The sequence below is a fragment of the Penicillium brevicompactum genome (assembly GCF_028827555.1).
Source record: "Penicillium brevicompactum strain IBT 35665 chromosome Unknown utg000001l_segment0_segment1, whole genome shotgun sequence".
In the NCBI taxonomy this organism is placed as follows: Eukaryota; Fungi; Ascomycota; class Eurotiomycetes; order Eurotiales; family Aspergillaceae; genus Penicillium; species Penicillium brevicompactum.
The window spans coordinates 329,470-341,549 of NW_026623204.1; the positions used below are offsets into that span (position 1 = coordinate 329,470).

A 12,080-nucleotide genomic window follows, 5' to 3' on the forward strand; every position below is an offset into this window, starting at 1 on the left:
CCACTAGACGATCTTTTACATCAGTAACAAAGACTAGGCCAAGTTAGAAAGCAGTACCGAAGCAGTAAATTTACGGTCTTTAATAAATAGTCAGACTCCTCGCGCAGGAATCAATGCCCGACCTTGAGTATACCAAGAACGCCAGGTCGGGGCTCACCAAATCGGGTATGAGTCTGTTCATGCGACGAGGTATCTTGGCCATATATCCAATTCCCCATTCAGAACCAGCACCGATGCGAAAACACCCGTGGTCATGCACAAGCCCTCGAGCTATCACCCGAATATATTGACTCATGGAAAGCTGAAGCAGGGCCATGGAAAAATTATATAAAGAACGTAAAGACAAGCTGTAGATATCTCTATACAGCACAACAGCACTACAGCACTCAGAGACTACTTCTTTACCACTATATCAAATCCTGGTCCCAGAGATTTCCTATTAATACGGCAAAGATGCTTTTCAACAGTCAGAACCTGCTCATGGGAATCTCCTTGGTTGCCCAAGCCATTGCTGTACCCGTTTTGGAGCCACGAGCGACTCTCGGTATGAAATTCAGACTTCTGTCACGAGTTTTCTGTGACGCAAAGTATTGACCATGATTCAAGACATATCTGCGTTTTCTGATCTTCGTCGCTCGGCTCAACTTTCTTCGGCTGCCTACAGTGGCTGCAGTGGAACAGCATTTGATATTACCATCACGAAAACCATACGCGATACCTTGACAGATACTGATGTACGCCCAATCTACACTCGAGTGGTAGTATCTAAAGCCATTGGAATACTAATTTGCATAGGGCTATATTGGATATTCCGACAGCAAGAAAACAATTGCTGTTGTGATGAGAGGATCCACTACCAGTGAGTTTCCATCAATAAATTTATCTCTGCAGCACACTGAGCTAATCATTTTAGTCGCTGATATTCTGGATGACATTGACACTACTCTCGTTACGCCTTCACTCTCGGGAGTTAATTTCCCCTCTGATGTGAAAATTATGCGAGGCATCAACAGACCATGGTCTGCCGTGCACGATACCGTCATTGCAGAAGTCAAGGCACTTGTCGCTAAATATCCGACCTATTCGCTAGAAGCAACTGGTCATTCGCTCGGTGGTGCTCTCACCTACATTTCACACGTTGCCCTTGCCCAAAATTTCCCCGGGAAAGCACTTACTAGCACTGCACTCGCTGCCTTTCCAATCGGCAACTCCGCCTGGGCTACCTTTGCTAGCTCCCAAGCGGGTACCTTGAAGCGTGGAAACAATATCGCCGACGGAGTTCCGGTGAGAAATGATCAAGAAAAATATTCCTTTGCATCCCTCGCTGACCTATCTCGTAGAATATGTATGTAAGCGGGCTATTCAATTTCCAGCACTATGGAACAGTGAGTATTATCACCGAGCTCTGGCACGGATTCATATTTACCATCTCTTAGGAATATTACAGCTCTGGTCTGTCAACGACCTGTTTCAAGTGCCAGGGACAGCGAGATCTTCTTTGTTCGGCAGGAAATCTCATGTACGGTGTTACTGTTGGACATTTCCAGAGCTTTGGTATCACTATGGCTCTCGCTGGTTGCAGATAAAACCGAAGGTTGGCTGCTTACCGGGTGGTAAGCCACCTGGCCACCATGCTATGGATATTTACAGGTCTCTCGCAGGCAAGCAAGCGCTATAAGATACGAGGTCATACTTTTGCACTGAATAAGGTGCTGTTTTTTCTGGGAACGGTCGATCATTCAACATGGTCGACACCTCTTCAGCAATGTTCTTAGACATGAAACAAATATGACTGACTTTGAGTGCCGCCGTCCCTTGGGCTTTGATTGTAGTAATTCAAAAAACGAACTGCCTTGGAACAAACTTCTTGAAGTCCAAGGTCTAGCTATGTTACACTACCTCTGAAGACGAACATATTGCCGAGGAAAGAGGGCTGGAGAAACTATGCTTGGGTAGCTTCGAAAAGTATGATGAAAAAAGATACGAAAAAAGACGATTGAAGAGACCCTAAATAGCAGATAGACTTTCCGATCTACGTGTTAATTTCATTATCCAATAGTACCATATCTGCACTGAATGTTGTGATGTCGCAAAATGGTGTTCAAATGTACACACTAGATTTCAAGCTGATCAAAGATCGCACCCGTGAGCATTAGTGCATATGATTTGAGACTCACAAGTGACTTTGGATATACGTTCAGCTGAAAGGCTTGCCATGTACCTAGTACAAATCCAGTCACGTTTGATATCACTGTCACCTGACCCCCGCATTTAAAGCCCCCGCATCGTTTGCTTACCTTCTTTTCTCTTCCCACGCCTGCTAGAGTTGATAAATCCTCGCCTCGAGAGTCGTCACAGATTCTCAAGTGCAAAGTCGTCCCAGATCCGTGAATCCTCGTCTTTTCAGTAAGAACCGGGGACCACGGCTTTAGTGGAGAGCTTCCGAGACTCACATGCTTCGTGTGCATGGCCAGCAGCGTCAATCAGTCTTTCTTTTGACCAACTCTTACCATTCCCTCTAACCAGACAGGTTCATTCCAATAATCTTGGACATCAAATCCAGGCACTGCTCGATCAGTGACTTGGTCTTTGCTGTCATGTTCAAACGCTCCTTCATCTCCAAGGACCGGGCGGGAAAGACCGTCAGGGTTGCCAAGAAGAAGTACGACGAGCTAGCCAAGCTCAAAATGAAGCAGAAAGTGGAGAGTCCTTCCAGCGCAAGGTGACTAAGGCCACCAAGATAGACATATCGCAAGACGAGAGTGATTTTGATGGTTTGGCTTGCTGACAAAATCGAGCAGTCCTCTGACTAGCCCCATTATCTCCATGATTGTGGGTCGCGACCAGAGTGTTTTCGCCGCTCATGAGGACATCCTTGCTGTATCGCCGTATTTCTCTGCCGCGATCAAGGAGCAATGCGAAGAGAATGGCGGGAAGCAGCTGACGCTGCCAGAAGAGTATCTCACCCTTTTGATTAGTCGAAGATATACGCTCATCATATTTTTAGAGAGCCCGAGATTTTGTCATGCGTTCTCGAATTTCTATACAAGGGTGAGTACTTCCCTCGGTTGCTGCATGCAAAGCACCGAAACTCTTGTTCCCTCGAGAATGCGGAGGACATCAATGAGACCGGTGGCCGCGGGTCGAGTGAAGCCACATTCTTTCACCCCGAAGTCGGAGATCTTGTTCTTCGCGACACAGTGATTTACTGTGCTGCCGAGAAATACGGCTTGGAGGACCTCAAGCGACTTGCATTTCGAAAGCAGGGGCTGCAAAGTGGCATCCCAGCCGATGTGATCCTTCGATCCGCACGTTACGCATATGATCACACGCCCGAGACCGATTCTCGATTGCGAGCTCATTATCTCGCTTTGATCATCCGAAGTCGAAAGATTTTCAAACAAAGCGGAACACTGCAGATGGAGATGGAGGAAGGCGGCAAGTTGTTCTTTGACCTGTTCGTGGCAATGTGCAACCATATGGATGATATCTCGGAACGGTGTGTTTTGCGCCTCCCCTTTTCCCATTCTTCCTATGATGCCCACCATCTTCAATTTCGGCACTCAAACTCATGACTGCTAGGGCCACACGATCGTCGAGATTTTTCTAAGCGCTAAACAACGTTTGTTGGTGCCAACTTCACCACAAATAAACAGCCTGTTCACAATGATAGCACGACAGAACACTTGCTTCAGCAACATATCTAACTTCGCTTCATTCGAGGTTGGCCGCATGTTTTGGTTGAAATTACCACCTTACATATTTTAATCGTCGAATGGTGCGCGGTGGCTTATGATGAATCATTTCACACTCTTTGTTATCGAAAGAGCCACGCTCTTCGATATCTGTGTCTGCTTTTTTTTTTTTGGCTTAGGCATATGCAATGACTGTTCTAATTTCCAACTCAAGTGGCAATAGTGAAGGTCGCATGTCCTTGATAGTTTGCTGTCTTATGTACCCTTTGCCGTGATTTTGGTGATGAGCAACAGAAATCGAGAAATTTGGCCACCTCACAACGTATTCGCCAATCTGGTGGTTTCCACCATAGTGACATTCTTTCGTGTACTCAAACTTCAAGTAAGCTCAACCCACATACAGTCCGTGACTAATTTTCATGCGCAGGATATCTTATCGATCTATACCCACCTTCCAAGGTTGCCCTGGTGCGATTGCCACTGAGAGGGCTTTTATACATGAACTGATGAATCCGCAGTTCCATCCAACAACAACCAATCAAGTCTTGGACCGATCATACAGCAGGCTGCTCTGTTACCGCTAGTGTTGGCATCTGCCCTGGCATCCCAGATGTGGCATCTGAAAAGACAAAACGCCAGCTCGAAGCCTGCAGAAGCATCTTGCATTATCGAATTTTGCGCTCGAGCATTTTTCCAAGATAGCTCACCTATAAAGCAAACGTACCAAGCGAGTGCTGGTTTGTGAAGGACTTTTGTCGCAATCGGACTCACAACGTTTAGTATGCCAATAATCCTTCATTGGATGTTGGGGAATTTCAGATGTCAATCTGGATACCCAAATAAACTACATCGGTTACCAAACCATTCTCTCCGCCTGGGCCCGCGCCTCTATCCAAAAATCTGTCAAGTTGGCGGAAATGTTCATGGGTGACAAGCCTGAGTGATGTGAGGAATCTTCCGGAATCGCGAGAGCCTCGGCGCAAATGATCCGCCATTCTGAGCATCCTCTTTCTACGTGACTTCCCCCAACGACGTGGAACATTGTTTATACACAATATTTCCTGGGCGATGTTCCGGAGCCCCAAAGATCATCTCATTCGCACTCCAGTTCACAGGTGTTTATGACGTTTCTTTCTTCTGAACTCAATCAATCCGTCGAAGCAACACAGTCTTATATCCTCAGTTGTGTTGTTCAGGCACCTTCCAATTGCCAATGCTAAAGCCCCCCACGCTTTGGTATTCACTTATCGTCAATCTTCAAACAGGTATTCATGCGCTCGAGTGCACGGTATCTGCTATGCTTCTTTGATGGTGTCAAATATCGCTCCGTCTCACCACCTGGTAATTTCGACGTCGAATCTATCCATCTTTCGCTGCTCCGCTGTGCACTACAAACACCCAACAGTGTCGGCCAGGATATCCTCGATCAGCTTGCTCTACTCTATCTCTTCGTCAAGATCATTGATTTCGTCTCATCTGCCAGCCACAAAACCACAGTTCATTACCAGAGATTTCTTTCTGATTCTCTTCACTCTGAGCTGGTATCGTCGTCAGTTGCGAGTTCGATGAACATCGAACCACGACTGTGCGAACAACCTTCACTATCATTTTCCTCGTGGCCCAGAGCTAGATCCTATCTACACTTGACAGCTCCCAGGTTTGACATCACAACCGTGAACAACTTTCCTTCTTCAATTAAAATTGCAGCATTGATTTACCCGCAGTCTGACCAAGACCTGACATTTTCGTCATTCACCAACCCAGAAAGCACCTGCTAGCGTTGCCAACGTATGTCTCTATGGCGATCGAATCATCTCAAACCAGTGGACGCTAACAGATCAACTCTCTTACAGCACCGCACTATCTTCTCTCTATTCATACAACCGTGAGTATTAGCCTCAGCCATCTTTTCTTCGCTGTCCGACCCAGTCTTCACAATCCCTGCGATAGATGGCATATGTCATTCACTCTCAAAAGTTTCCTGCTAACTTTTTCCTGAGTTGAATCAACACTACATCAAGATGCCGACACATGCTTATCTGACAAGGGGTCTACGCCGTTTGCCAGTCTTGCGTCTGCTCAAGGAGGGTGAGATCTTCATCGTCAGATACAAAAACGCCATGCGCAACTACACCACGGACGTGTGGATCGGAGTGGTTCTTCCCCATATGTTCGGCCCAACCAGACATACTCATCGCCGCCCCTCAGGCGCAAAGCCGGAAGATGGCGAGTGGACCACGCACCTTAAAGACCGGGTTTACTCTTTCTACTTGCCCGGAAGAAACATGTAGTAAGTTTGACATCTTTTTTGGCGTGCCAAGATATGGTTTTTTTTCTAGTCTTTTGAGATTTCATGATGAAAAGCTAACATTGGTATATTCGATGGATCGGCCTCAATGATATCTTTCTCCTTGAGGAAAGAACCATCAACATTATGGAAAGAAATGGCAGACATGAAGAATCGAAAGTCTGGGACTCACTGCTTGAACTTATAAGAAGCAAGCCAGACGTCATGTTCTGGCAAGATATGGCTTTACATGAGATAGGGACCAAAGGAAAGCGTGGCCGTGAAGTGCGCATCGTGATGCCTCATGAAGCCGAAGATGAAGATGAAGAGTACAGCGAGGACGAGAGCTTGCCCATTGTGCAAAAGAGACCAGACCTTCAAGACTCGAATACAGGTCCGCGCAAGGTGCAAGCTACGAGCAGCTCTTTTTCTCACTCCCGAAATGGGTCTATGGAGCTTAATGAGCGGACCAATAGCCAGACAAACAGCAGCGCTGGAGTGGCTGAGACTATGAACGGAAGATCTAACCCATTCTTCAAAGGAGAAGATGAAGAATCAAAGGCAATGGTCTATCAACGAGCTCCAACGAGCTCGTTAGCTCACCGCCAGCACCCCCAGCTCCGTGACTCTCAAGCCCCAAACCCCGGGACTCCTATAAAACGAGATCCTTTTTCCCCTCCTTCCACTTCTCTTCTTGATTCTCCTTCCAAGTTGAGCAAAATGTCTGAGACCATTGAACAGGGCATCCAAGCCCGGATCGATCGCCATCGGTTAGTCTCTTTTTTCGTATACTGCTCTCAGCTACTAATATATTGTTTCACTAGATTCCCAACTACCGGATCTCGTTCGGAGAACTCTTCCCCTGCCAGGCTTCATATGGTCCAGCGCCAGGTCTTGGCAATTGTTTCTCTGAGTGTCCAGGATGTTGATCACTACAATGACCTGTTCAAACTCCGGGGCAAGCCGGCGATGGATGACCTTCGCACTTGGTTGGAGGATAAGGTTTTCCGGCCCTCCATCGAAACCCCCCAGCCAGGCGTCATGGACCCTAACCTCCCCCAAACTCTTCCCATGAAGGACAGCAATGGAGTTATTACCCACCGCGTCCTGGGAGATCGACTGGGGCTCGGTCTGACAAAGCGACTCTTGAACTTCCATGACCCCCAGGTCCTCGGTGAAGGCATGCGCTCCCTCACCGTTCTCTACAGCTACGCCAAAGTCTACGCCAGCTCGGTGGCCGAGATGTCTGATCTGTGCCGGGAGATCGCTCAGAAGCTTCAAATTGCCTGGAATTGCTACAGGGGACTTGAACAATGCCAATACCTGATCGAACTTGCCCAGGTTGCTTTCCGCCCGCAGTACAGCATTAGCAACTCTCTTGACGAGGTGCAAGGCTGGCTCATTATGTTCATCGCGGAGACCACCCAGCTCTTCGCTCACGCATGCCCCGGAGAACTGAATAATTTCCTCCGCAGCCGACCAATGCTTTACCAGGAGATCCTCGATTTGAAGAAGGAAATGTGCGTTCGCCAGCCTGAGCTGTTCATGGACCTCCGCATCCTTCTCAGGAGCCGAGGCATCTCTGATCTGTGAATCGACATCACCGAAGACGAAAATGGCACTACCGGTGTCCCTCGTCTTACCTCGTATTCGCTTGCCCCAGTTGACGATTTTTCTTTTTCTCTTTGTTTGGCCCCATTGGGCTTGTTCCATTGCGCGCATGGGTTTGGGGACTCGACATAGTTTCTTTATGGATAGGAGCATGATCGATAAGTAGTAATGGCATTATTTCGCAATGGACCTAGTGATCTGAGGTAGACCTGCGTCTCGCAGTTAGCGATCAAAATCGCGTCTCTGAGAGATCGGATTCACTTCGGTTTGAGCTCACTTAATGCGTGATAGCCCGTGGGACGGTCGTAGTTAACCTGCACATGGCCACGTTTGACGATAAGCACTGCTCCGGCGATGCCTGTTACGTAAAGCGAGATCAATGCCCAGGTGCTGCTTTCCAAATAAGCATTTAAGCCTAACTGGTCGTGCGAAGAGCCACTTCACAAAGGGATTTGGAAAGGGGGCAGGCGCAGCCCCGAAAGTCCGCAAGCCCGCAGGCCGGCGCCCGGATCCTGGGCGTCGAGTGTGGCCCCGCGCCCCACGCCCCACGCCCCACGCCCCAATTCGTGCAAGTTGGACGCACGCCCTCGACTTTTCGACAGCCCCGAAATTTTCCTTCCCATCCCTTCCCCCTTGAATTTTCCCGTTGATCAAATTAGACAACAATAGATAATTTTCGTTCAAAACTAGTGTTATAGCCTGTCCTTATTGAAGTATACAAGTGGTAGTATGCTTGCTTGTGTTATAGGTGGCTTTCATTGGGGATATCTGACCCTTTGGGACGCACATAACAAAGCAACCATTCCGACAAGGAGGGTTTGACCTCAATACTGGCAAAGAGGTTCAAGGAAGGGTACATCCGTTGATGATATGTATCTAACTATTGCCCAACATGTGTGGACTAGGGCCGGGGCATAACACATGCCCGGACTGATATTCCAGCCCTGGAAAGGTTTAAGGTTGTAAAAGTGTGAGCTGTCTGCTCCATATTATTCCTCCACTATGAATAAGGTTACTGAGCCAGGATGGGGTTTTATTCAGAAGATTTCTCATTAAAGTAGCTAGTTATGGCCTCGGGGAATTAATCATCGCGAGGGAGATTCCCGGTATCAATAAGAACGCAAAAGGCATACCCGCAAGCTGTCATCGCTAAGAGATTCAGAAGCTCGTACCCCACGAAAAGAAACGCATCGCCCACGTAAGAAAATTAGACCATATAAGGTCCTTGATAAGAATAGTGCTCAGAGAGCTTTGTGATTGGCCATGTGTGGGAAAAAAAAGCAAAAAATGTCGAAGAGTAGAAGCAATGAAATGTTCTCTGCGCGTACGAAAGACGAGAAACGCACTGAATTAGGCGGTTTGAACAGTCTCGGCCCCGACGACAGCTTCGCTGTTGGTGTTATCGGGAGCGAGCTGCACATCGGCAACCTCCTTGGCAGGCTCGGCAGTCTTGTCATTGACATCGGTGCCATTGTCCATAAAGAGCTGCTCAACACCCGAGGCGATGGGCTCGGCGGCGTTCAACTCAGCGACAGGCTGGTCTTCGGCATTCGTGTGGCCATTGCTGCCAGACTGGTCCAGAGACACCTCATCGCTAGGCTTGTCGGGGTCTTCGGCGACCTTGGCACCAGCAGGCTTGCGACTGCGACCGCGCTTTCCCGCGGGCTTGATCTCAGCCGATTCCTGATCTTGCTGGTCGTTGTTCTCAGGAACGCCATCTTCAACAGCCTTAGACGCAGCGGCCTTGCGACCACGCTTGGCCTTCGCCTTCTCCGCAGGCTCAGTCTGGCCCTTGTCCTGCTCAGTGTTGCCGGGGACAGGCTCCTCGGTGGCCTTTGAAGCAGCCGGCTTGCGACCAGGCTTGGCCTTGGCCTTCTCAGCAGGCTCCTCGGTGGCCTTTGGGGCAGCAGGCTTGCGACTGCGACCACGCTTGGGCTTTTCCTTGTTGTCGGCTGGTTCGTTGCTCTCCTCTGCGTCGTTCTGGGGAGCAGATCCCTCTTCAGCAGCCTGAGAATCGCCCTTGCTCTTTGAAGCTGCGGCAGCCCTAGCACGGGAAGTCGCCTTCGGCTTGGCGGGCTGGGCCTCTTCGGCATCGGGCATTTCAACGTCTTCATCGGAGCTTTCTTTGTGATCAACGACCTTCTTAGCAGTGCGGCCCCGCTTCTTTGGCTGAGAGTCAGCGGCAGCATCAGCATTGTCGTCGGCAGGCTTCTTGGGACGACCGGCCTTCTTGGGCGCAGTAACGGCCTCTTCTCCGTTGTCAACTTGGGCGTTCTCTTTCTTGGGACGACCCGGACCGCGCTTCTTCTTCGCGGGCTCATCCTTGTCGCCAACGTCGGAGACCTCGGCATCGCTCACACCACGCTTCTTGCCGGCAGCAGAGGACTCCTGGGGTTCCTTGTCCTTCTTAGCCCCCTTTGCCTGTAACCATGTCAGTTTTTATGTGTGGAACATCAAGTAAGATTATTGGACGTACACCTTTGGCAGCCTTAACCTTCACGCGCATGCCACTGCCACCAGGGCGATTGCACTCGATGTCCTATATCTTGTCAGTCAATTGCCACCACGTCTCTCAATGAGTCTGGTATTCTCGAAGAGCCACAGGGCTGAGTTCAACAACGGGCCAGTGCACTTACGCCTCTCCAATCTTCGTCATCGACGTGACCCCGTTCAAGAGTCTGGGAGATCTTGTCCTTGTACTCGTTGGTAAGATCTTCCCAGCCGTCGAGCAGTTCATAGTTCAGAGCTCCATCGTCATCTCCATCTTTGATGCTCTCAACCACGTTCTGGACCATGCGAGGGGTGAAGCAGCCCCTGAGACGAATCAGTCATCAATTTGTTGCCATGCTGTAAATGAACCTACCAGTGGCGCCACATCCAGAACTGGCGTGACTCATTGTCGACCCAAGTGCCAATGCGAAGTTCGCCTTTGGCAATCTTCGTCTGAGCATCTTTGCATTCCTTAGTCTGGCAGCCAGAGCGGCCCGACTTGGCCAATTCTGAGAAATCAGGTTAGCAGCAACACCATGGACATTCAGACACAATCGTGTAGTAGAAAGAGCAATTGATTGATTCAATTGCCTTGTGAATTGGACTTGCAGGCAGCGATCTTGCGCGCGCAGTTAGGGCAAGTTCCCATGTCTGGTGAACCATGGATCGCATCGTTGCGCTGCAGAGCGCTCTTGCGCGTGTCTCACGATGCGATAACAAATGTTTCCTCATGCGAGCATATTGAAAAAGAATGCGACCGGACTTACCAAAGCGATACGGCATTTTGCGTGCGATCAGTATGCGGGAAATGGGTAAGTGAAAGAGAAAGGGAAGTTGCACGAGAGAGTTCACAGGGAAGTTCACGATGGTGTGTCGCAAGCAAAGTAAAAAAGAAAGGGAACACAAGTCAAGTGCTGAGCCCCCAGAACCCTTTACCTAAAAGTGATGAGGGAAAAGGAAGAGAAGACAGCGGAATGTAAAGAACGGGGTTTAAATCGAGTATCTTATCGAGGGGTCAATTCTAAGAACATGATGGAAGCACAAAATAATGTTCATACAGTACAAATTATTTAGATTATGAGACTCGATCTCGAGTAAAAACAATCTGACAAGAACACGCAGCAAAAAAGGGAAATTAATGCGCTGAACTGCAACTGATACCGCTAACCAGATCCGGTTAGCGGGCTCGGCGTATGGTTTTGGACCTGCGCTGCTAAAAGATCATCGCAAGGTGCAGTGCTCCATAACACATTCAGTTGCATACAGCTACTCTTTACAAAAGCCATCTCACGGCAGTCGCATTCCTCCGAACAACTTGAACAATGTCCGAGCCAGGCCCAGAATCTTTTCCCACAAGCGCAGACCCGCGTAGCAAGCGGCCAACAAAGCGCCGCGCCGTGACACCACACTCCGAACACGCAAATCAGATCGAGACCCTCTTCAAAGATCCAAGCAAGGATATCAAGCTACCTGATCCCTCTTCTCAGCGCTCATCATCGCTGCTTGCGCCCCCTGAGATCGTCACCAATGTCCAGGGTTCCTCAGCCGGTGCGGGCTCTGGTGAATTTCACGTGTACAAGGCCAGTCGGAGGCGTGAATATGAGCGTCTGCGCATGATGCAGTCCGAGGTCGACCAGGAGAAAGATAATGAGAGCTGGGAAAAGGAGCGCGCAGAAGCCAAGCGCAAGGATGACGAGAAGACCGACAAGAACCGCCGGAGGAGGGAGAAGAAGAAGAATGCTCGCGGAAAGAAGGGTGGTGATAAAATGGATATAGCGCCTACCAAGGCTGGACCTGCTCCTGGAACTATGGTCAGCGCGGATGGAGACAGCAATGGAGCGGCGGATGGTCAGCCGGCTCACGAAGTCCCCGGTGTCATTATCCATGACGATGATTGAAGGAAAGCGTTACTGCTGGCAGTGTACAATACAAAGATACCCATCTGGAATTGGTTTGAATCTAAGATATTCATACAGAAGGAAGATAGCCAAGAGGCG

The 12,080-nt window shown here is 49.2% G+C and overlaps 5 protein-coding genes across 5 annotated transcripts; 4 read left to right on the forward strand and 1 right to left on the reverse strand.

Moving 5' to 3' along the window:
- Positions 1-453: 453 nt before the first annotated feature.
- N7506_002567 (putative alkaline lipase) lies at positions 454-1,586 on the forward strand (the record flags this gene model as incomplete). Its single annotated transcript, XM_056951862.1, has 6 exons — positions 454-544; positions 607-734; positions 796-859; positions 914-1,284; positions 1,341-1,385; positions 1,437-1,586. 6 exons carry the CDS (start codon positions 454-456, stop codon positions 1,584-1,586), a joined length of 849 nt encoding a protein of 282 aa, XP_056815013.1.
- Positions 1,587-2,597: 1,011 nt separating this feature from the next.
- Positions 2,598-3,575, forward strand: N7506_002568 (BTB/POZ domain-containing protein; the record flags this gene model as incomplete). Its single annotated transcript, XM_056951863.1, has 3 exons — positions 2,598-2,722; positions 2,802-2,957; positions 3,008-3,575. 3 exons carry the CDS (start codon positions 2,598-2,600, stop codon positions 3,573-3,575), a joined length of 849 nt encoding a protein of 282 aa, XP_056815014.1.
- Positions 3,576-5,716: 2,141 nt separating this feature from the next.
- N7506_002569 (uncharacterized protein) lies at positions 5,717-7,575 on the forward strand (the record flags this gene model as incomplete). The annotated part of the gene is made up of 3 exons (XM_056951864.1): positions 5,717-5,985; positions 6,195-6,752; positions 6,807-7,575. The coding sequence occupies 3 exons, from the start codon at positions 5,717-5,719 to the stop codon at positions 7,573-7,575; spliced, it is 1,596 nt and encodes a 531-aa protein (XP_056815015.1).
- A 1,368-nt stretch (positions 7,576-8,943) lies between these two features.
- N7506_002570 (PARP-type zinc finger-containing protein) lies at positions 8,944-10,866 on the reverse strand (the record flags this gene model as incomplete). Its single annotated transcript, XM_056951865.1, has 5 exons — positions 8,944-10,014; positions 10,070-10,132; positions 10,230-10,407; positions 10,457-10,592; positions 10,851-10,866. 5 exons carry the CDS (start codon positions 10,864-10,866, stop codon positions 8,944-8,946), a joined length of 1,464 nt encoding a protein of 487 aa, XP_056815016.1.
- Positions 10,867-11,405: 539 nt separating this feature from the next.
- N7506_002571 (PRKRIP1 family protein) lies at positions 11,406-11,981 on the forward strand (the record flags this gene model as incomplete). The annotated part of the gene is made up of 1 exon (XM_056951866.1): positions 11,406-11,981. One exon carries the CDS (start codon positions 11,406-11,408, stop codon positions 11,979-11,981), a length of 576 nt encoding a protein of 191 aa, XP_056815017.1.
- Between the last annotated feature and the right edge of the window lie 99 nt (positions 11,982-12,080).